The sequence below is a fragment of the Stegostoma tigrinum genome, chromosome 11, assembly GCF_030684315.1.
Source record: "Stegostoma tigrinum isolate sSteTig4 chromosome 11, sSteTig4.hap1, whole genome shotgun sequence".
Classification (NCBI taxonomy): domain Eukaryota; kingdom Metazoa; phylum Chordata; class Chondrichthyes; order Orectolobiformes; family Stegostomatidae; genus Stegostoma; species Stegostoma tigrinum.
The window spans coordinates 62,658,196-62,684,371 of record NC_081364.1 but is presented as its reverse complement, the minus strand read 5'-3'; the positions used below and the strand labels follow the sequence as shown (position 1 = coordinate 62,684,371).

Genomic DNA, 26,176 nt, shown 5'->3' with positions numbered 1-26,176 from the left:
TTGTGTATTACTATCAATTTACTAAATGGGACAGGCTTCAAACTTATCTAACAATTCCAGATTAGGCATCCATGAGATGCTGTGGACCAGTAGCAGCAAAATCAGACAACAACACAATCTATAACATCACGGCTCGGCATATCCCCACTCTATCATCAACACCCAAGTAAGGGATCAACCCAAGTTCAGTGAAGAGTGCTGAAAGACATGCCAGGAGCAGCACCGTGCGTACATTAAAATGAGATGTCAACAGTGAAGCTACAGAATGGGACTACTTGCATGCCAAATCGCATAAGCAGCTTGTGACCAACAGAACTTAGTGATCGCACAACTAATAGATCAGATCTAAGCTCTGCAGTTCTGCCACATCCAGTTATGAAGGGTGGTGGACAATGAGACAATTCACTCCAGTAGGCTCCACAAATATCCTCATTCTTTATAGTGGAAAAGCCTAGCACATCAGTGCAAAAAATGGCGCAGTCCCAACAATCATCAGCTAAGACTGTCAAGTGGATGGTCCATCTCAAACTCCTCCAGATATCCCCATGATCACAGATGCTTGTTTTCAGTCAATTCAATTCACTCCACATGATATCAAGAAATGGTTGGAGGCACAGGATACAGAAAAAGCTATGGCTTCTGACAACAATGCAGGAATGATGCTGAAGACACGCTCTGTAATACACCCCTTGCCAAGCTGCTCCAGTACAGCTACAAAACTGGCATCTACCCAACAATGTGGAAAATAACCAGGTATATCCTGTAACAAAAATCCACCTAGCCAATTACTATCCCAATAGACTACTCTCCATCATTAGTAAAATGATGAAAAGTGTCATCAAGAGTGCTATCTTGCAGAATTGCTCAGCAATAACCTGCTGAATGAAGCACAGTTTGAGCTCTGCTAGGACCGCTCAGCTCCGGACCTCATTAAACACTTGGTGCAAACATGGGCAAAACAAAAATGAATCCCAGAGATGAGGTGAGGGTGACTTCCATTTCCATCAAGGCTGCAATTTACTGAGTTGGCATGCAAGAGTCCTAGCAAAATTGAAGTCAATGAGAATCAGAAGCCAGTCGGAGTCATATCTAGCACAGAAGAAAATGGTTGTGGTCATTGGAGGATAGTCATTTCAGGTCCAGGACTCCTGCATGAACTCCTCAGAATAGTTTCCTAGGCCCAGCCATCTTCAGCTGCTTCATTAATTAGCTTCCCTCCAACATAAAGTCAGAAGTGGTCATGTTTGCCAATGTTTGCACAATTTTCATTTGCATTCGCCATACGCAATTCCTCAAGTACTGAAGCAGCCCATGTCCAAAAGGAACAGAACCTGGACAATATCCAGGCTAGGCTGAAAAGTGTAAGTGATATTCATGCCATACAAATGCAGGAAATGAACATCTCCAGTAAGAGACAATCTAACCACGACCCCTTGATAGCCAATGGTGTTACCAACATTGAATCCCCACTATTAATATCATTGGGGTTATCATTGACCAGAAATTCAACTGGACTCTCAGAGCAGCTCAGAAGATAGTAATACGGCAGTGATTAGCTCACTTCCTGGCTCCCTAAATCCCTTTACCATCTACAAAGCACAAGTCAGGAGTGTGATAGAATACTCCCTTCTTGCCTGGATGAGTGCAGCTCCAACAACTCTAAAGAAGCTTGACACCATCCAAGACAAAGCAGCCCAGGTGACAGGCCCCATATCTACAAAGACTCACTTCTTGCAACATGGGTGGTCAGCAGCAATGTGTACTATTTACAAGATGCACTGCTGAAATTGTCCAAAGATCCTTAGCACCTTCCAAACCCACCACTACTTTTATTTAGAAAGACAAGATCACCAGATACATGGGAACCATCACCTGCAAGTTTCAAGCTGTTCATCATCCTGAACTTGGAAATATATCTTTGTTTCTTCACTGTTGCGGGGTCAAAATCCTGGAATTCCCTCCCTCAGGACTTTTTGGGTCAAGCTATAGCATGTGGACTGCAGCAGTTCAAGAAGCCAACTCACCACCACTTTCTTGAGGGCAGCTAGGGCCAAAAATAAATGCTGGCCAAACCACATACTGTCCACATACTACAAACGAAAACAATAAGGAAAGGTTGGTCAAGCTATTCTTATATCTGCTGGAGCTTATAACCGTAAGTGATGACTTGACTGAAGCATATCCTAAGTATGGATGTGGGATAATATAGAACCGGAGGTCACTGTTATAAGTGCAGACTGACATCCACTCACCCAGGGATGCCATTTGTTGTGGGCAAATCACAAGCTACTTTAATTCGGCTACTTATTAAGACATCTCACAGACGAAGAAAAACAATACAGCGCAGGAATATGCCCTTCGGCCCTCCAAATCTGCACCAACACATTTTGCCCTTTCATATTAAAATTATCTTCACTTACAGGACCCGTATCCCTCTATTCACTTCCTATTCATGTATTCATCCACATGCTTCTTGAAAGCTGCTATTGCGTCTGCTTCCACCACCTCTTCCAGCAACGGATTTCAGACACTCACGCCATTTGTGTGAATAACATGCCTTGCACATCTTTCTTAAACTTCTTCTCTTGCACCTTGAACCTGTGTCCCCCAGTGACTGACCCCTCCATCCTGGGAAAAAGCCTCATATTCAATCTATCTAGATCATTCACAATCTTATAAGCTTCTATCAGGTCACCCCTCAACCTCCTGCATTCCGGTGAAAACATACCCAGACTATCCAATCTTTCTTCATAGCTAAATTCCCCTGTACCAGGCAACATCCTAATAAACCTTTTCCGTACCCCCTCCAAAGCATCCACATCCTTCTAGTACTGTGTTGACCAGAACTACATGTAATATTCCAAGTGTGGCCTAACTTAAGTCCTGCAGAGCTACAGTATAACTTGTCTATCCTTACACTTAATGCTCCTTTTAATGAAGGCGATCATGCCATAGACCTTTTTTACTCCTTATCTACCTGTGTTGTCACCTTCAGTGATCTGTGGACCTGCACACCCGATCTCTCTACACATCAATACTCCTAAGGGTTCTGCAGTTCACTGTATAATTTGCACCTGTACTTGACCTTCCAAAATGCATCACCTCACGCTTGTCCGGATTAAACTCCATATGCCATTTTTCTGCCCATGTCTCCAACTGATCCATATCCTGCTGTATCCTCTGACAACTCTCCTCACTATCTGCAACTCTACCAATTTTTGCACTGTTCGCAAACTTACTAATTAGATCAGCTACAGTTTCCACCAAATCATTTACATAGATCACAAAGAGCAGAGGTCCCAGCACAGATCCCTGTGGAACACAAGTCCCAGTCCTCCATTCCAAAAAGCATCCTTCCACTGCTACCCTCTGTCACCTATGACTAAGTCAGTTCTGTATCTGTCTTGCCAGCTCACCTGTGATACCAAGTGACTTCACCTTTTGTACCAGTCTGCCATCTGAGAGACTGAAGTCAATGCATATAATGAAATACTGAAACAATAATTTAAACATAATTACATACAGCAACCAACACAAGACCATTCAAGTAAGCAAATAAAGCCTCACAATTCACTTTGGCTGTTGCCTGATTAATGGTAGATTTTAGTTATGATTCCAAACATCCCTGACTATGGAAGTGTCTGGGATTCGATCTATGTGTAGTGATGTTCTTTGAAGTTCTGCTACCAAAGATTTTCTCTTTCAATTGTGTGATGTGACATTATTGATAATACTTTGGAGCCCTTTCATCCAAAATATTGATTACACTTTTAGAGTGCTTCAGTCTGCAGTTTGTTTCCTTATCAGAATCAACTCCTCTGTTCCTTGTTACATTTGGCTTTGATTGTCTGTTTAAAGACATATTCTGCTATGTAAGTAACTCCTTTATTTCTTCAGCAGGGCAGTCATTTATCCTTGCAGCATGAGGCATCCAGTTGTCAAGCAAGTGACATATCAGTTTTGTTTATGTAATCTTGACTCTTTATTTTCCCAGACATGGCTAATTGCTTTTAATTCCTGCGTACATTTGTCCTTGTCCGTTGACAGTTCTTTCAGGTGTGATACTTTATCTTTGTTGATTCTTTCAGTCTATGGGCAGTTATTAAAGTTCTGAAATTTACACTATCACAGGGTCACCCATTTAAGTTGGAGATGAGGAGAACGTTTTTCTTGCAGATGATAGTAAGTCTTTGGAACTCTACATTTTTTTTGATAAGTAAGGAGGTGACAAGATTATTTGAGTCAGATGGAATATGGAATAATCAGATTAACCTCGACCTTTTTAAATGACTGAGAAACTTTGAGGGATTACAAGGGGTTCCTACTGCTTCTAATTCATATGCACAATTGTAGACAGGTAAAGGAAACTGTTTCACACTTTTACTGTACACTAGTAAAATGAGTGATATTCTCACTAAGTTCATCAAGCTAAATGCACAAATATACTCATGAATTTAAGTTTCAGTGTGATGCCATGTATACAGGCAGTAATCAAATACAAATGGGATAAGTAATAACTATAATCAAGCAGCTTAGGTTTGAAAAACTCAGAATATAAGTACCCAATATTACATACGATTTTGCAGATGGACACACCCACGGAATAATCTCAAATGTATGAAGAATTACACTAATAGATAATTTAAGATTATCAGCCATCAGGCAATGACTTACTCACTTACTCTTACTAGCGGCTACAAATATTCATATGTAGGGAACTGTCCTCTACAAACAGATCACATCCAGGCATTGTACCTTTACCAATTAACAAAAGTCTGGGGAACAACTGTTCCTTGTTGTATTTTCCATGGCAAAGCTTTGAACAATTTGAAGCCACTTGCCAAAAATTAGCACCCTTTCTTGCATGTATATAAATTAATGTTCCTTTTGAAATTTGGCCTTTTTGCATCTGTCCTGAAGTGTGGATGAATGCAAGGCAAAAGGACTTCAACAGCATATCTCTTTTTTGTTAGCAATGCTCAATGTTAGTACTTTACATATTCCAATTCTCTTTAGGATATTGTGTTACGTAATTATGCAAAGATACTGTTTATGTTCCATTTCTGTTAGAGATGCAGAGTACGTAACATGGTAAGTGGTACATTTTGATTAATAGCACAGTGTCAAATGGACACTTATTCATTTAGTATATGAATATGCTATGTATAGCAGTAAACAAAAATGTACACAAGCTATAAATATTATAATTTCTGTTCAAGATTCAGTATTGATCAAACAGGTGAGTGTATGAATGGGAAGGACGGCAGGGTGGGTAGTGTGCTAAGTACAAATGTTGGGAGAATGACAAGGGATTGTGGTGGTAGCTGGGTACAAAAGCAGGGTAGCAGGTCATTAGGGTGGCAGGAGGGTAGGGTTGGATTGAATGTTGGTAGGATGCTAAGTGCACAGGTTTACAAATGGACACAGTTATAGGATGGCAGGTAGGCAGGTTGGCAGTGGCAGGACAGTAGAATAGCAGGTATGTGGGAAGATAGGTGAGTAGGATAGCAGGTAAGTTAGGGGTAGTCAGGTCAGGGTATAGTCAGATCAAGGGTTAGTTGGGTGGTGGAAGCTAGTCAGGTCAGAAATTATGAGAAAATTCAGGCTCTTAAGGATGTAGTTAGGAGAAATCAAGGGATTAGCTGGGTTGGGGTAAAGCATTGGCAGGTTGAGAGGCTAGGTGAGATCAATGATATTGATTGTTTAGGGTGTCAGCAAAGATGCCAATTGTAAAGTTAGCACGAGTTATGACTAGGATTGTGCTGTCTAACATTTCTTGGGCAACTATCGACGTAAGCACATTGCATCTGTTCAAAGCATCGATTCTTAATCAAAGTTAGAAATGTTTTGAGAGGGTCTCAGGATACAAGGGAATTGCCCATTGGAGGTTCAGCACATCAGGATTTTCACAGCGTCCTGATGTGCATTCTGTGTGTATGCCTGGTCTCCCACAATCTGGAGACTAGAAGATCTTGGCCACATAGAATTTGTGTCACAGGAACATGTCATGGACCCAACGTCTCTGCCAGCTTTCATGCTCCACATGAGCTTCCTCTCACATCAGTGCAACTCACCCTAAAAGCCTATTATATCATTTCTGTTATCTTTCATGTATCACAGGAGGCATGCAAAATGTCTAAACTGGAAGATTTTGGAAACAGAACTTTGCCTACCTTAAGGTTGTCAGGTAACTCCGTGCGACCAGCATAGCCAGGGTTCATGGTAATGAAGACAGCACAGGATGGTATCAGTGTGATCTCAACACCTTCAAACATGAATCGATCAACCTGCAAAAACATTCATGACAATGAGCCCTCTTTCTGGGTTGTCAAGATGTGAACAATCATATGCAGAACCTAAACATTTTACATTGTCAAGGTGAAATTATCTAGGTGAAATTGGAATCGTTGTACAGAAACACAAATTCATTTTTTTAAAATTCAATCACAGGATGCAAACATGCTAGCTGGGCCAGCATTTATTGCCCATTCTTAACTGAGGTTGAGAAGGTGATGGTGAGATGTATTCCTGAAACGTGGTAGTCCATGAGGGTAGGTATATCCACAGGGCTGTTAAATATGGAGTTCTTCGATTTTGACATAAACAAATATGAAGGAACAGCAATACAGCAAGTTAGGATGATAGGGGGCTTTGAAGGGAATTGTTGGTAGATATGCTCCGTGATTCTGGTGCTCTCGTCCTAGCTGGTAGAAGTTGAAGGTTTGTAATATGCTCTTGATGAAAAAATGGTAAGTTCTGTAAAGCATTCTATTAGACGGTACACACTGCAATAACTGTGCATCAATAGTACAGGCAGTGAATGTTGCAAGTGGTAAGTGGAGTGCCAGTTGATCACTTTGTCCTGGATAGTAATAAGTTTCTTGATTGCTGTTTCAGCTCCACTCAACCAGGCAAGTGGGCTATTCTATCACATTCCTGAATTGTACCTTGTAGATTGTGAACAAACTTTAGGGAGCCGGGGTTAGCTAATTGCTGCAGGGTTCCAAGGCAAGTGATCTGTTCTTGTAGCTACAGTATTTGTATGACTAATCCAGTTCAATTTTGGATCAATGGTAGCCTCTAGGAGGTGCAGAATTCGGTGATGGTAATTTTATTATGAATCTCATGGAAAGTTGGTTATATTCTGTCTAACTGAGATGGTCATTGCCTAGCACTTGTATGGGACCAATGCTACATGCCATGTATCAACCCAACCACTGGAATGTGTCCAGGTCTTACGGCATATGGACACAGACTAATTCAGCATCTGAGGAGTTGTCAGCGGTGCCGAATGTTGTGCAATCATCAAACATCTCTGCTTCTGATCTTAAGATGGATGGAAGTAGCTGAAGATGAATGGGTCTAAGGCACTATCCTGAGAAGCTATTGCAGTGATGTGCTGGGACTGAGATGGCTGACCTCCAACAACCATAATTATCTTCCTTTGTATGACTCAAACTATCAAAGTGTTGTCCAGCTGATTCTCATTAACTTTAGACTTACTAAGACTCCTTGATGCTAAACTAGATCAAATATTACCTTGATGTCACTCTCGCCTCGCTTCTAGAGTTCATTTTATTTAACTATGTTTTTATCAAGTCACTAGAAAGACCAAGAGCTAAGTGGTGGAACGGAATCTGAGCATCAGTCAGCAGGACATTAGAGACTAATGCTTGTTAGCATTGTTGACGAACCTGTCCATTACTTTCAATCATTTTCATATCAATTCCAGCTGAATCTGACCACAACGTTATTTTCCTTTATACTAGTCATTTATTTATAAACTCTCATGATCAAAATGTTTGTTTCACGACTTTATCACTACCCCTTCCAATGTTAAGGATTTGTTCATTCACATTTTTGTTAAAATTGGTCCATTTGTAGCTATACATACTGTGATAGTGATTTACAACACAGAGAAAAAGCCTTTTGGCCCATCAAGTCTATGTCAGCTCTCTGTGGAGCAATCAGTCAATTCCACTAGCCCATTCAATCCCCACATTAAGTGTCTACACAATTTTCTTTAGATCTCATTGATTGTTTCTGGTTCTGCCACAGTTGTGGGGAACAAATTCCGGACCATAACTACTCATTGCACACAGAGGTTCTTTCTCATATCCCACTATATCTCTTGCCAAGAATTTAAATCTGTGTCTCCATTGCCAGTACCATCAGCATTTCTTATCCCTCTTGCAGCTCTGTCAAATCTCTCATCAATCTCCCTATCTCCATAGAGAACAATATCTGAATAAAAAGATAAAAAGGCAGGGCAAGAGAATAGAATATACTTCTCTACAATTCTACAGGAAACCCACTCGGCCTTAAAATGGAATCTGAAGATCTGGAACTTCCCAATAGTGGAGGCACTTTGTAGAAAATGGGATATCAGAGGATTAGTGAAAGCCAAAGCAAAACAGGATTCAGCAATTGTTCCTCTCTGCTGGCTTCTGTTAAAATACAAATTACGTTCCAGGAGAATAATTTAAATCCATTAATGAAGCATTAGATAATTCTAAAAAGTAGTTATTACTTTCAGCCACATGAATCACAGACCCTCAGTCAGACACCATTTGAAGCTGAGGATAATTAGATATGTGTTTGTATGTATGCAAGCTTGTGAGCTATTTATATTGGCTGCCATTTAAGATTTCTATGCCAAGGATTACTGGGCACAAATCCAATTTAGGCAGAGTGCAAAGTTCAACTCCAATGTTATTTGATTATGTTGCTCATTATATTTTTATATTATGTATATAAAATGTGAATCATGCTGTAATCTGAAAGCCTATTACATTACCCACATTATATTTTAGGAGGTATTCTGAAATTTTCATTGTTAAAGAGTGCCTTCCTTTCCTGTTGATTGTTATCCAACAAACAATTAGAAACAACTACCAGTTTAGCTAATTTCTTGCATTGTGTTTAATCTATAGATTTTGTGAAAAAGTTTAAGCTGGTTTTGTAATCCTTAGATTTTAACAGGTCAGAGATAGGAAATCTTAACTTTTTTTAGCCTGTTTTCATTTACGTGATATGAAATTTGTCATTTCTACTCTCAATTTTTGTGTTTTTAAACTTCTTTTATCTATACTTAATATATTTTAAATAATTAAATATAATCCGATATCTGAAAAATATTTGTGGTAAAATTAGTATCTTCATTGTGATATTATTTCTTTAAATACAAGGTTTCTGCTTATGCTTTCACCAAAGACTTCAACAGAATCAAAACTTCTCACTATAGAAAACATTACATAAAGCTGTTTTTGCATAAAAACAGGTGTAGGAATATAAATGCAATTATTTTGTGAAGAGTCTGACCTTGACTTATTAAAAGTCAGACTGTGAAAATCTAATTAAGAGATCTTTTCTACAGATTTGAAAAATCATGCCTACATCTGAAGAGCTCAATGAACATTTTATTTTCTTGAAATCTATGTGTTACAATTTCAGCAACTAATGTTGAATTAAACAATGTCCTAATTACCAATCTTGTTCCACGATAAAGATCTTGATTAATATTCAGGTTTTAAGAACCATAGAGCCCCTCCAGTGTGGAAACAAACCCTTTGGCCCAACAAGTCCACACGGACTCTCAGAGAGCATCCCACCAAGACCCATCCCCCTAATCTGCACACCCCTGAATGCTATAAGCAATTTAGCACCTAGCCTGCACAACTTTGGACTGTGGGAGGAAACTGGAGCACCCAGAGGAAACCCCTGCAGACACAGGGAGAATGTGCAAACTCCACACAGTCACCCAAGAGTGGAATCTAACCCAGGTCCCTGGCACTGTGAGCAGTGTTAACCACTGAGCCACTGTGCTGTCCTTTTGCAGCATTTTTTTTTGACTGTTCCTTTATTGAATTACATTTGGTTGGTTGCATGTCAGTTGGAGTTAAATTGTGAAGAAAGTCTTGAGAGCACAAATCTTTATCATCTTCTTCAAATGTAGAGTGATGGCTAATGTATTCATTTGATTCACTTGATAGAATTTTTTTTTAAATTCAAGTTTATTCATTCTTCATTTTAACATCCAGATAATATCAAATAATTTTTTTCATCATTTTGCCACACTTCAACTATTTCTCTTATATCATCACCATTCTAGTCTTTCTATGCCATCCCCATGCACGCATTCTTTCCCTCCCCCAAGTATTTTATGCCTCCAACATGTCCACGGTCCAATAGGTTCCTTATATCAACAAAACACACTAACGTACCTGCTCCTTTAATTAACTAATCAAGACAGATCAGACAAATAACAACTAATTAATAATATTATAAACAGATACAAAACATTATTAAAATAAAGCTGGTTTCATTTGTATTTTTCAAGTTGGTTTCTGTGATCTGATTATTTTTTGAGGAGATCAACAAATTTCAGTTGTTAAAAAAACCAGAAAATTCTCACTAATGTATACAGATACAAGTGGGAAGGTTAATTGATAAAGCGTGTACTTCTTATATGCTGTGTTAACACTATTACAATTGTGCAGCTCTTTGTTGAGGCTTTTTCATGCCTGGATAATGCTTTGTAAATACAAAGCTAAAAACAAAATGTTTTTGTAAAACGCTTCCATCTCTTTGCAATGAATTCAAGCAATTCATATCCAACAATCAGCTCTGTAAACTTTATTACCATATTGACAGCTGTGACAAATTTGACTTCAGAAGCTGAGACAATGCATAATATTCTAAACCAATCAACAATATTCCAAAGGTTAAATAACACAAATTCTGAAAAAAAATCAATTCACCCTATCTCCCAATATTAACAAATCTTAATCCAGATCAGCATCTTTATCAAAACTAGTCTTCATGCCCTTCACTTATTCCTCTCCTGTAGGCCCAACCAGTCCCCCTCCACTGACACTCTTATCCACTTAACTGAACTCATCCTTACCTTAACAACTTCTCCTTCAACTCCTCCCACTTCCTAAAGACTAAGGGCCATGGGAATCTGCATGGGCTCAGGCTATACCCGCCTCTTCATAGGATACGTGGAACAGTCCCTCTTCCACAGCTACACTGGTCCTATCCCCCACCTTTTCCTCTGCAACATCGGTGACTGTATTAACACTGCCTCATGCTCCCATGAGGAGCTTGAACAGTTCATCAACTTTACTAACACCTTTCACCCTAACCTCAAATTCATCTAGACCATCTCTGATACCTCTCTCTCCTTCCTGGACCTCTCTGTCTCCATCGCTGGTGAACACCTCGAAACTGATATCTATTTCAAGCCCACCGTCTCCCACAGCTACCGAGACTATACTTCCTCTCACTCACTTTCCTGCAAGAATACAATCCCCTACTCCTAATTCCATCACCCCTACCATGCCTGCTCCCAAGATGGGGCATTCCACTCCCAAACATCCCAGATGTCCTCTTTTTTCAAGGACTGCAACTTCCCCCTTCAGTGGTCAAAAATGCTCTCGACCGCACCTCTGCCCTCACATCCTTTCCCTGGAACAAGAACAAAGAAGAATCCCCCTTATCCTCACGTTATCACCCCACTAACCTCCGGATTCAACGTATTATTCTCTGCCCTTTCTGCTACCTGGAATCTGATCCCACAACCAAGGATATATTTCCTTCCCCACCCCTATCTGCCTTCCATAGGGAATGCTCTCTCCATGATTCCCTTGTCCACTCTACGTTCCCCACTAGCTCCACCACCCCCAGCACCCTTCCCTGCAACTGCAGGATGTGCTGCACCTGCCCCCACACCTCCCCCGTCACCCCCATCCAAGGACCTAAAAAAACCTTCCACATCAGACAGAGGTTCACCTGCACATCCGTTAATGTGGTCTACTGCTGCTCCCAATGTGGTCTTCTCTACATTAGTGAGACCAAGCAGAGGGTCAGAGACTGCTTTGTAGATGACCTGCGCTACGTTTGTGGGAAACGAGAACACCTTACAGTGGCGAACCACTTCAATTCCTTCCTCCTACTCCCTGGACGACATGTCCATTCTGGGCCTCCTCCAGTGTCACAACGACGCCACCCAGAAACCTCAAATTCATCTAGACCATCTCTGATACCTCTCTCTCCTTCCTGGACCTCTCTGGAGAAACTGGAGGAGCAACACCTCACATTCCAGCTTGGGAGCCTACAACCCAATGGTCTCAATGTGGACTTTACTCGTTTCAAAATCTCCCCACCCCTAGCCTCATCCCATGACCAACCCTCCCTCTCATCCCCACCTCCTTGACATGACACAACCTGTCCATCTTCTCTCCCACCTATCTGTTCCTCCTACCTCACTAACCAATCCCCGGCACTGCCTACCTGCACTCACCTATCACCATACCACCTACCTTCCTCAGCCCCACCCCCTTCTCTTTGTTTATTTCAGAGCTCCCTTCCCCCTTCCCCATTTCTAAAGAAGAGTCCTGAAATGAAATGTCAGTTTTCCTCTCCTCTGATGCTGCCTAGCCTGCTTCACATGTATAATCTCTGATTCGAGCACTGGCAGTTCTTACTCCTTCATTGAACCATACCTGATATCATATTTTGTTGAAACATATCCACTATCTTTTGAGATATATTGTTCCTGCCAAACAGGGGTGAAAACATTACCTCTACTCTCCTGGTAAAAGTAATAACTGCCACATAGAAAGATATAGGTCTATCACAGATTAGGAATACAGAACAAATGTTGAGATAATTAGTTGCAATGGAGCTTCACAATGATTCAACATATTTGAAGGACTAGTATAGGAACCTTTCTGGATAGAGGTGGCTTCATACCAAAAGATTTACTTCATACTTAAAGAGGTGAAATTTTAATTGACGGGCTAAATAAATTAAAACCTAATTTTAATTCCAAGGACATAAACATTTCCATTTTTTCCATATTTTTTGAAAACAGGCAATTTGTCCTGTTCCCACTTCTGAAGTTATTTGTGCGAATTGTACCCTGTTTTTCTGAATCTTTTCAGTTTGTTTTTAATATTTTTCAAATACATTTAATGTCTTCATTCTAATATTTGTATAAATATAATATAATTGGAATAGTTTACCAATAAAGTTTGTAAATGAATATTTTGAAACATTTCAATGTTTTCAAGATTTTCCTGTAATTTGAGTTTGAACTTAACATGAGTATAGTTTTTTTTGTTCTTCACCAGTGTGTGAGCATTGTTGGCTAGGCCAGCAGTTACTGCTCATCCTTAATTCCCCTTGAGGAGGTAGCGTAAGCCACATTCATGAACGACTACAACTCACAGGATACAGGTACAGTATCAGTGCTATTAGGCTGGGAGTTCCAAGATTTTGACATAGCAGCAGTGAAGAAATGGTGATACAGTTCTAAGTCATGATGCTGTGTGGATTTGCTATATTTGCTAATGATAAATGAATAATATTAGCTAAATAACTTTATTAAGTGCTGGCTTACGTTTATATGCTTTTGTGCAATATCTCACATCCTCTATCTCATCCCCAATTGCTCTTGATATTTCCATTCACTAAAGTAAACCAATAAGTCTTAAGAAAGAGATTGATCTATATTAATAGTAAAAATTGGGCAATAAGTCCTCACCCTTTGTTGCTGGGCTTTCTGAATTGTTGTGATCTGTTGTGCCACCACAGACAAAACTTCAATATCAATCCGATTAAACTCATCAAAGCAAGCCCAGGCACCTGCACTGAAAATGCACAACAAGAAATCCTTAGCTAGAACATACTTATTTTTAATAAATGTAGTATATTGGCAAACTAGAATTAACAGGATAAAGAATGTCTGAAATGTTGGCAATATGAAATTTCACTTTTTGACATATCCAGAGAGTGAAACATAATTATTGCTAGGGTGCATCTGTTCAAAATGCAAACAGTTGAGCACTGTAGATAGTGAACAGCTAAATTACAGCTGAATTGATGAGCATAGGTTAAAACTGAGAATAAGACATATTGTGAGGAATATGAGAATTTTTCCAATGTCATCTACAGGCATGGAAATGCAAACTGAACACTAGAGTCCAGTTAGCTGTAAATGCGTCGTTTTCCAAGGAGGAGCGTATTTTCTTTTTAAATTATTAATTAATTTTCTAAATAGTCACTATTTACTGTCTAATTATTGACTACTATCAGACCTTTTCATGCAGGTTCCAAATTTATTCATGAATTCCCTACAGTGTGGAAACAGGCCCTTCAACCCAACAAGTCCACACCAACCCTCAGAGCATCCCACCCAGACTCATCCCCGCATAACCAACCTTATCTACACATCCTTAAACACTATGGGCAATTTAGCATGGCCAATTCACCTAGCCTGCACATCTTTGGACTGTGGGAGGAAACCGGAGCACCTAGAGGAAACCCACGCAGACACAGGGAGAACATGCAAACTCCGCACAGTCACCTGAGGTTGGAATTGAACCGGGTTCCTGGCACTATGAGGCAGCAGCACTAACCACTGAGCCACCATGCTGCCCCATGACTGGGGACTTTGCTCAGTGAAGGCAGAACACACTAGGAAGCTGAGGGTTTTCGGAGAACAACAAGCTGGTTAATGTTCAGCCATACGGCGGGGCCCAGAGTACTCCACAGTCTCCTCTCTGTGCACTCTATTGCTGCTTCTTTAAGACTGTCTTCAAAAATGGCTTCACAGCCCCAGTGGTTAACTCCAGAGGAAAGGGAACAGCTTCTATAAGATGGGGCGATGTTGAAAACCAAGATGCCCTTTTTAAAGAATTTTCATTCTTTCATTTATCTTAAGCAACTTATCCCCATATATCTGTGTATTATACATTGTCCATATTTAAAGTCCCAGTGTTAGGCTTAATTAATCAAGAGTTATAACTACAGAGATGCCAAGAAACAAAGACTAGCTCTCTGACTGTGCTAGAATCAACACTAAAGAACAACGGGCTGACAAGAAGGACACAGACCATCAGACGGACCAAAGTCCCATCACTGAGAGAAAAAAGAAAGTGGAACACATTCAACACATAAGAGAAGAAAGCTCTGTAATTTTACCAGTGGATAAAGGATGCATGACAGTAATCCTCAATAAAACCCAATACATCGAGAAAGATAATGCATTTTTGGCAGATACCCACACCTATCAATAGATGGCGATAGTCCTGACACCACAATTAGGGATAACAAGATGTAGAGCTGTATGAACACAGCAGGCCAAGCAGCATCAGAGGAGCAGGAAGGCTGATGTTTTTGGCCTCATTTCCGAAGAAGGGTCTGGGCCTGAAACGTCAGCCTTCCTGCTCCTCTGATGCTGCTTGGCCTGCTGTGTTCATCCAACTCTATACCTTGTTATCTCAGATTTTCCAGCATCTGCAGTTTCTACTATCTGTCACCACAATGAGGCGACCAGATTACAACAACTCTGAAGGAATTGCACAATTCAGGAGACATCAGCAAGACTGACTACCAAAAAGTAAAGCCAGAGAGATCCAACACACCCCAATTCTAAGGACACCCCAAGGTACACAAACCAGGGGTCACCCTCAGACCCATTGTTTCACTACTAGGCACACCAACATATAGACTTGCCAAAGAACTACTATAGAAATTGAAATATTTGGTGGATAACGCTACCCACTCCATCCATTCATCCCAGGAATTCCTCAACATCATCAAGGACACCAGGATAGAAGTGGGCAAGATGATGATATACTTCAACACAACAGCACTATTTACATCCATAAACATCGGCCTAGTCAAAGAAAGAATTGCCACACTGCTGGACAAATCAAGCAGGCAGGCAACCCAGGACACCAACATCAATAAGGACACCATCATGAAACTACTAGATCTGTGCCTCACAACCCACTTCACCTTCAATGACAATATATACAAACAAATCAACAGAACACCAATGGGATCCCCAATATCAGGACTGATTGCAGAAGGAGTAATACAAAGGTTAGAGCGGAGAGCGCTCCACAGTATACAACCCAAACTTTGGGTCCAATATGTGATTATTAAACGCACAAAACTAGAAGAAACCCACTGACACATGAACAGCATCCTTACTGGGATAAAATTCACAAAAGAAGAAGAGAACAACAACTAACTACCCTTCCTGGGCATAATGTTTAGAATGCAAAAACAACGGGGAACTCCTGGCTAGCATATATAAAAAGACCACACATACGGACCAGATATTCAATTACACTAGCAACCACCCCAACACCCACAAACAGAGCTGCATCAGGACACTATTTAAACAGGCCACAGCACATTGTAGCAACCCAGGACTACGCAAAGCAGAACAGGAGCACTAATACGAAGTCTTCAAAAGAAATGGATACCCAAAAAGCACAATCCGCCATTATCTCCGAGACAGACCACAACAGGAAGACACAACATGACCAGACTCTCAGAGATAACCACAAGACCACTCAGATCCCTAGGTATCAGAATATCCCACAAACTGACAACCACCCTACAAGAGGTGCTGACAAATGTAAAGGATCCCATAACCAAAACCAACAAAATTGGTGTAATATACAAAATATCATGCAAGGGTTGTGAGAAACACTGCATAGGCCAAACCAGAAGAAAACTGACAATACGGATACATGAACACCAACTAGCCACCAAGAGACATAACCAATCTTCACTGGTCTCACTACACACGAAAAACAACGGCCACGAATTTGACTGAGGCAACACATCCATTGTCTCACGAGTCAAACAGAGACACACCAGGGAATTCCTGGAGGCCTGGTATTCCAATTGAAAATCTGTCAACAAACACATTGAATTAGACTTTGTGTAAAAACCAATGAGAATCAAAACCAGAAGTGATGCCAACCACTCCAGCAAACTGAGGCATATAAATAACAAGTGGGGCAGAACACCAACGTTTCACTGGAGGCGCACTGACGATGTTACCTAGCAAGGTGATGAAACGTTAGCATCCAAACCCATCGGCTTGGTGAATGAGTCTACAACCTCATCCACAACCTGAGCTACAAATTTTCTCAAAAACTTTAATCTTTCTCAGACTTAACATGTAATACAATCATATATTGATCACTCTTCCCTGTAGCTTCTTTACCACAAAGATTTTAATTAAACCTATTTTATTGCACACAATAGGTGTGGATTGGTTATGTCTCTTGGTGGCTAGTTGGTGTTCATGTATCCGTATTGCACACAAAAGCAGCTTGTTTTCCAGTTGATTCTTTGACTTGCTAATCGAAATAAAATAAACAGCACCAAAGCTCTCAAGTCCACAAAACTAAAAATATTTGAAAGGCATTCACACATACTTTATTTGAGGCTAGATAACCTTTCAAATCGAATTCCAAGTCCTCCTAAGATAGATCCATAGACTGCCCTTATCTATTTTCATTCCATCCGCTGACTTCTGGCCTGTCTCAGCTCATCAGCTGCCGAAACCCTCATTCATGCCAAGGATAATTGTAGACTTGACCGTTTCAATACATACATGATTAGCCTCTCATATTCTACCCACCATATACTGATGTAAAACTCTTCCTGTGTCTTGACTCATGCTTCTCAATATCTTTACTCTCACTAAATCTGACTACCTTATTAATGAATGTGTTCACCAACTTATTTTGACTATGGTCTGGTAACATTTTAATTTTAAAATTTTCATTCTTGTTTCCCAATTATTTCATAATATTGCTCCTCTCCTGTAAATATCTGCAGGCCCCTGTCACCAAAATGGTTCTTTAGTTCTAGTCTCTTGTGTATCTCAATTTTAATCAGTCATGGCTATGCTTTCAGTTGCCTAGATTTGTCCCTCCCACATCTCCACCTTTCTACCTTACTTCCCACTTTAATATACACTTTAAAACCTATCTATTTGACCACATGTTTGGTAACGTGACCTAACATTTTCATATGTTGCTGTTAAGCACAAGTTGACGCACCCCCCCCAACCAAGAACTAAAATTAAAGCACCCAAAGAGGAGCACCTTGCCTATCACCTATAAAAGGAATGTGAAAAGTGGAGTAGCCTGCTTTCCAGAAAGTAGTCAAATAAAGAAAATCCCTGACACTTACTTTACAATCAACAAGTAACAATTTATTTATCTAACTCCAACAATGATCAAATTAACTAAACTATTCAAAAACTGAATAAACCCTTTTTAGCTACAAACTATTCCCAAATAAACCAAGATTCTAATGGTACACTAGTACAATAAATCCAACACATATGTAACAAAACAGTAGAATTTATCCTCTTGAAATTACAGCCAGGTTACAACTTCTGGAATGTTCTGTGTCTTCTCCATCGGTTCTTCTGTCAGGAATGCTTTCCCTATCTATTCTTCTGCCGAGAATCTTAGCTAGGAGTGCCATGGTATCGTTGTGAATAGAATGGTGCTTTCTCTAAGAGCTGAGAGCTGTTCTCTCCAGCAGATGGCAGTTAGCTGTGCCGATTTTCCAAGTGCCTCTCTCTTTTATACCCCGATAACATATCAATTGCTTATAATAAGATTTGGTCCTAGGTTGTCAAAACCATTAGATTCAGATTTGACAGGTTTTTGGTATATAAGTGCCTGGTTCAAACTGATGGGCTAAATTCAAAAAACTGTCTTGGTAAAAATGCTGGTTGACCTGCTAACAGTATGGTTTTTTGATGCAAATGTTTCAATCTGGGTGCTCTCTGTACTTGCTAATTTTCAAGCTGCTCACAGACATCTCCAAGCATAGAAAAAGCACAACCTTTTAAAGACACCACACAATGCTTTCCTTCCTAACATTTTATAGACACCAATATTTTACAAACACCAAATTCTAATGTCCTGCCTCCCAATCCACAAACACTCTACCCAACTTCGCAATATCACAGGTGGCATCTTTCATTTTACAACATTCATGAGAGACACCTTTCTCTGTAATTTGAGTTTATTAACTATTTTGTTTTACAACTATTTCCACACAACAGCCTGACCCATTCCTTCTTTATACCTACACAGTTGACACAGTCAATTAAATCAATACAACAGGTTGATTAAAATCATCTCAATCAATTAAACAATTAATCACAAACACCACTTCATAGTTGCTCTATGAGAAAAGCAGAACATTTTACTTTATCAGAAGTGCTATGTAAATATAAGTACAGCAGGTCAAACAGCACCCGAGCAGCAAGTCAGTCAAAGTTTTGGGCCAAAACCCTTCATCCGCTGTGCCTTTCCAATCTCACACCTATGGACTCTGGCTTTCTGCATCTGCAGCCCTTATTATCTCAATGTAAATATAGACTTTCAAAACTGGAAACTATCGGTCAAGAATCAAATCCAGACCTTCTCCTTTGTCTTTGCTTGTGAGTACTATTTACTGTATAAGCATATTTTATATTCCAAGGGAACTAAACCATGTATTTATCAAATTAATATTAATGATACACAGTCTGGAAACAGCAGTATTGTGCATCAACAGTTCTTTTCATTTCATACCTGGCCAAACCTTTAAGAAATTTGCCCATTGCTAGGAAGTCCAGTTGGTCAGAGCAGTTGAAAACAACGGTCTGTATTGCAAGGGCTTTACCTAAGTCTTTGGTAGTTTCAGTTTTGCCTGTGCCAGCAGGTCCGGCTGGAGCACCACCAAATTTAAGATGCAAAGCACCCGTTAATGTGAGGTAACACCTAGAAACAGGAATAAATAGTTTAAACTCCATTAAATAATACAGCAATTATCAAAAGTAGCTCTAAACACTGATTTTGTAAAGTCTAAAGATGACAAATGAAAGTGAATTGAAAACTACATTCCATTTTACATCTAAGTCTGGGAGTTTATGGACATAATGATCTTCACTGAATTTACTCTTTAAGAAAGTGCGGTGTTTTACTCCAATGAACTAATAATTTTATTCACCACACGTTAAATCCTCGTTCATTTTGTAGCAAAGAAGAAGAAATTTAATTCACCACTATTTTTCACTCGCCATTTATTTCCAAGAGAAAAACCAATGCTAGAGCTTATTCTTCTATCAAGAGGTTCAGGCAGGAAGCGAGAGTATGGCATTGAGTTAGCATATCAGCCATGGCCAAACTGCATGGACCAGGCTTGACTAGTCAAATGGCCTACTCCCCCTGTTTTCCATGGTTTTATGTTTCTATGAATTTTCTGGCACACCCAATGACCAAGGCAATATGTAGCTATCAAGGATATCACCTGAAATAGACATTGGATTTGTTAATATACACACTGAGTTTCTATATCAGCTGTAGGACCTTGATTCTGGTACTCAGGTTGCCATGGACAAAAGCATATATTACAAATACTCTTCCTACTTGTACCAGGCAGTCAGCCACAGCAAAAACAGCAATTCTCAAAAAGGATCAGTGGAGGGTTGCTCAAAGCAGAAGTATTCAGGCTAACACAAAAATCCAAGAGCACAATCAGCTTGCCAAAGATGCTTGATTAACCTGATTCCTTTTTTTGAAGAGGAGTATTATATTATAACCCTTTAGGTTTATGGCATCACGCTAAATCTAAGGTTAATTCAAAGAATCTCTGTTTTTTTGACCTGCACTATCTTTGTTAACCTACTATAAATCCTGTCCTAAACCAGATGACATTCCTACCTTAAATGGGTCTTAATTTTTAGGTACTTTATTTTTATTTGATGAATTTCTCTATTACTTGTCTTTTTTCCAAGATATGGCAGAATTTTCTTGTATGAAACTGGATGCAAAATCCTGACTGAGTTCATCAGCTATCTACAAAAATAAGTACTTATTTAACACCACCATAACCATAAATACTTCCAATTCACACCAGTTCAAGCAGTTTATTTTCTTCTCTGAAATTCTACCAGCAACCTGATAGCAGTATGCTGCAGCAGAGAGGGAAGTGTCTCACTCTCTCTCTTTTTGTCATGATATGTTTGTGACCACATTTCAAACTGTAAATGTTAGAAATGTAATTATTTAACTTCACATGTAAAGACAGCACACATTTATATTGCACTGCCTGCGCTTTTATTCGTCAGGTGTTACCCACAGAATTTGCAACATTTTTTTCTAGTAATTAACACCATTGACTGAATAAATAAACTGTTCGAATGCTGAAATTTTCCAGTATCAAGAAAAATTATTACTAAAGTAAGTGTGACGTTGTAAAACTTCAATTTTACCTGTCAGTGAGTGGGGTGATAACCAGACGACCAGTGTTTCCCAAGTATTCATACCCATAGAGAAATTCAGCATTCACTGCGCATACGCGGAGATCATTCTGTGACCAATAATATCTGAAAGGCAATTTTGAATGCTCCAACACTAATGCTACAAAAATATATACCATATAATTGTTTACTTATTCAACTCAGTTTTATTAGCTGGGATTCAGAAAATCGGCAGAGTGAACATTCAGAACTGTGCAAGGATTTTGTATTTTGTGCTTTCCCACATAGAAATCGACTTCACCTGCAATGTAGAAGGCATTGTACCACATTATTAAATTATTTAGCATTGCGTTTCCTCTCCCGATTCAGGAGCCTGAACCCAGTTCAGAGCAAAAGTCATATATGACTTGAAACATGAACTCTGATTGTCCTTCTATAGATGGTGTCTCCACAGATTCCAGAACTTTCTATGTTAGGAGTTTGGAAATTATGTATGTAAATCCATGGAGCTGGTAAATTAGGTTGCTGAGCTGTAGATAAAAATTGCCACATGGGCTTATGATAAAACAGCATTAACCTCTAATCAGCACAAACAAAGAGAAGAATGGGGACTTAATATTCCCAACATACTTTTATTTTTTATTCATTCGCAGGCCAGACCACATTTCCCATCCATCACTAGTTGCCCTTGAGAAGGTGGTCGTGAGCTGCTTTCTTAAACCGCTGCAGTCCACCTGCTGTAGATTGACCCACAATGCTACTAGGGAGGGAATTCCAGGATTTTGACCCAACGACAATGAAGGAATGGCAATATATTTCCAAATCAGGATGGTGAGTGACTTGGAGAGGAATTTGTAGGTGGTGGTGTTCCTATGTATCTGCTGCCCTCGTCTTTCTAGAATGAAGTGGCAGTGGACTTAGAAGGAGCTGTCTAAGGATCGTTGGTGAATTTCTGAAAGGATCTTGTGGATGGTACACACTATTGCTACTGAATGGTGGTGGAGGAAGGAGTGAATGTTTGTGGATGTGGTGCCAATCACGCCAGCTTTGTCCTCGATATTGCCATGCTTTTTGAGTGTTGTTGGAGTGGCACCCATCCATGCAGTTGGGGTGTATTCCATCATACCCCTGACTTGTGCCTTGTATGGCAGACAGGCTTTGGGGAATTACCCGCTGCAGTATTCATAGCCTTTGACCTACTCTTGTAGCCTCTGTGTTTACATGGCAAGTCCAGTTGAGTTTATGGTAATAAAAACCCCTCTGAATGTCGATAGTGGTGAATCAGTGACGGTAACACCATTGAATGTGAACAGGCCGTGGTCAGATTGTCTCTGTCTCTTACTGGAGATGGACATTTCTCTACCATTTGTTTGGGATTACTTGCCACTTGTCAGACCAAACCTGTATATTGTTCAGATTTTGTTGCACTTGAACAGGGACTGCTTCAGTATCCGAGAAGTTGTGAACGGTAGTGAACATTATGCAACCAGAGGTGAACATCCTCGTTTTGACCATATGTCAGAGGAAAGGTATTGATGAAGCAGCTGAAGATGGTTGGGCCCAGGACACTACCCTGAGGAACTCCTGCAGAGATGTCATGGAGCTGAGATGACTGATCTCCAACAACTACAGCTATCTTCCTATGTGTCTAGGGAAGATGGTAGGTAACCTGAAGCTATGAGAATTCATGGGGTCCACGTCAATATTGAGGGCTTTTAGGGCAACTCCCTCCTGATTGAATCCCATTACACTTCCCTGCTGGGTCTGTGCTGCCTGTGGGATGGGACATATCCAGGGTTGGTGATGGTGATGTCTGGGACATTGTCTGTAAGGTATCATATTCTGAGTATGACTACATCAGGCTGTTGCTTGACTAATTTGTGAGACAGCTCTCCTCATTTTGACACTAGCCCTCAAATGTTCATGACAAGGTCTTCCCAGGGTTGACAGGGATGTTTTACCCATTGTCTTTTTCGATGCCTAGGTCGATGCCAGGTAGTCTGCCGGTTTTGTTTCTTTGTTGAGGCTTTCTCACAATTGATACAACAGAGTGGCTTTCGAGGCTATTTCAGAGGGCAGTTGCGAGCCAACCACAATGTTATGGCTCTGGATTCACATCTACATTCCAGGCTAAGTGAGGATGGCTGATTTCCTTCCCTGAAGGACGTTTGTGAGCCTGATGAGTTTTTCCACACAATTGACAATGGGTTCATGATCTTCAGTAGATTCTTGATACCAGATTTTTTAAACTGAATATGAAACTACAAAAAGGAAGGAGAATGGTAGCATTGATCAAAGATACTGTTACAATGCTGGAAAGGGATAATCTGTTTGAGTGTTCAAAATCAAATCTATTTGGCTCTAATTAAAGATTGAAGATTTTAGATTAAATTTCTGACTGCATATATAAGCCACCAAATAATGAGAAAGAATATAGAGGAGTGAATTTTCTAGAAGATGCAGGAATTTTAGAGAAGCAACAATAGGAACTTCAATGGTCCTAATATAGACAAGGAAAATAATAATAGGCAAAGAGGAAGAGAAATTCCTGAAAAGCGTACAAGTAAACCTTTCTGATCAATGTTTCTGATTCAACAAGGAAAGAAATATTTCTAGATTTAGTACAGTAAAGGGACATGAGGTGGGTAAATAAAACATGTTTAAATTGCTGAGCATTTGGAAAGGTGATTGTAAGATCATTAGATGTGACATAGTTGTGAAAAAGGGAACAGAATCACTTAAAAATAATAAATGTTAAAACTGTTAGGAGGCAGAATGGAAACTTTAAATTGGATGCAACACACACCTTCCTTATCATAGTTATGGTGGACCTCAAAGCAGTTAAAACTGATCTACATGATAAAGAATAATTCATATGGGAATTGACATGCAATATAATAAACAATTGTTCACACGCAGTGTTGGGAATCTGGATAAACAGTAAATATGGATAGCAATGTTCAGTGTAACGGCTTTATATTAATCATGTGGTGTTTGATCTTGCAATCTGATTTGCTATTTACCATTTCGGAAAACTGCTTCTATTGCTACCAAATTCACAAAGACTATCTGAGATAACAAGGCATAGAGCTGGAATAACACAACAGGCCAAGTAGCATCATTGGAGCAGGTAAGCTAACGTTTCAGAAGGGTCTAGGCCCGAAACGTCAGTTTTCCTGCTGCTATGATGCTGCTTGGCCTGCTATGTTTATCCAGCTCTACACCTTGTTATCTCAGATTCTCCAGAATCTGCAAATCCTACTATCTCTGAAACAATTTTAACCCCATTACAAAGACTATCTACAAAGTTTCTTTCCTGAAAGGCTTTAAACATTGCATTATGTACTCGTTTCAAATCAGGAAAGTAGGTGAAAGAACCATTTGATTTCTAGTACACTGAATAACCATGATGGTAAACCACTGATCCCTGTTGCATATCATTTAAATTGATCTTATAATAAAACAGGCAGTTACCGAAGCTGGCTGATCCATTCAAAGTCATTCACACTTTGAACATTTTCCTCTAGGAGGTTAGCCACTACGTCCTTCGCATGTACTTCAATCACGATCAGTGCTGATAATATTGTTCTTTGCATTCTTGTCAGCTTCCCTCTCACGAGACCCACCAAATTATTCAGCTATGTTTCAGAAAATGAAATTTAGGTGTCATACAAATGAAACATTGGGCTAATCAGCATTCAGTATTGAAGTAGTACCTGAGAATTGTGAGAAAGAACCAACACTTGAGATAAATATTTTAAAAACTATTTAAAAATGTTAAGAAAATTAGAAAAAAAAAACCAAACCCAAGTAGTAAATGGCAAAGAATGTTTGAAGGAGGTTGGGAAGGTTATGGGTGCAGGGACAACTATCACTTTCTGAACTTCTTAGAAGCAGGCATAGTGCCAGAGTATATTTCTCCATAGTAGGCAAAAGAGATAAGCTAAGAAAAAACTGTTAGCCTTACATCAATTGTCGGGTATTCGAACCAGGTAAGGAGGAGTGAATTGGCTTCCCTCTTTTCAACTTCTGCAAGTGGCTGCAATAAAGGTTTCTGTTCATTTTAGCATGGGACTATACCCCTCTCCAATTAAAATGAGTTAGCTAATTTTCAATGTAGCTGCAATAAGCTAATCACAATGTTTTCTTGCATAATTTTGCTACCTGCTAAACCGGAAAAAAATGATAAAGTCTCAATGTCAAGCATACATACCGGTGCATTGTTAAAAAGGAACAGTATCGCGTACAAAAAAGATTAGAGTGTACAATGTGTAGTCCTTAGGGAGTCCTTAGGCGTAAGGTTTTAACCCAAACTACAGTTGTTTAATTGCTGTCTTAGATCAAGTATTGCAATTATCCATGAGTTCTCAATGTTCTTATGTTCCTTTTTGCCCATATTATCACTAGGCACTTTCTTTTTAAGAGGCACAGAGGGGCCTTTTCCCAGCTAGTTTCAGTTCTGCAATCGAAAATCCATCTCTTCAGTCACAAGTAGCTGTTTGAAATACAAGTTTGTTTGTGTATTTCCATGCTTAAGTTTATTGTCTGCAAGATTGATAATTACAGGCAATGTTTTCATCAAAGTGAACATCATCAAAGGTATAAGTAAAGTGAGGGGATTAATGCCTTTTTGCACCTTCTGAGAGTATTGCTGGTGGTTTCAGTGCCTTTGGATAGATAAAGTGTCAATTTCAGCTTGGCTGTCTGTTGTCAAATCCACTTAGATTTGTTTTACAGACATTTTTAATCAACCTGTTACAACATATGTATAGGGCAGGTAGGACATGAACCTGGCCCTCCTTGTCCAGTGAAATCCACTTTGAAACTCAGCCACTTGTACTTTGGTGATGTCTGTGGCCATTTTAAGTCAATATTTTCAATTGTTTTTTAAAAATCATTTCAGTCCATTAAAGTTCCAAGCGTCAAATCAGACAAAGAAATTAAAAATCAAGAGTTCATATTTTGCATTATCATCAAAGAGTTAACCCCAGGATAACATAAGACAAGTTTCAGAAAGGCAGGAGCTGATGAGTGAAATAGCATGAATTTGATAAATTCAATTAAATATAAGGGTCATATTTAGGGAAATGC

The 26,176-nt window shown here is 39.6% G+C and overlaps 1 protein-coding gene across 1 annotated transcript in view; it reads right to left on the bottom strand.

Moving 5' to 3' along the window:
- dnah1 (dynein, axonemal, heavy chain 1) overlaps positions 1-26,176 on the bottom strand; it is a 392,016-nt gene that overhangs the window by 223,204 nt on the left and 142,636 nt on the right. Inside the window, exons 27-31 of the mRNA XM_059649497.1 lie at positions 24,560-24,723; positions 21,098-21,211; positions 19,416-19,604; positions 13,550-13,655; positions 6,174-6,287 (exon numbers count right to left, since the gene is read on the bottom strand). Coding sequence (XP_059505480.1) covers positions 6,174-6,287; positions 13,550-13,655; positions 19,416-19,604; positions 21,098-21,211; positions 24,560-24,723 — 687 coding nt within the window. The remainder of the gene's footprint in view (positions 1-6,173; positions 6,288-13,549; positions 13,656-19,415; positions 19,605-21,097; positions 21,212-24,559; positions 24,724-26,176) is intronic.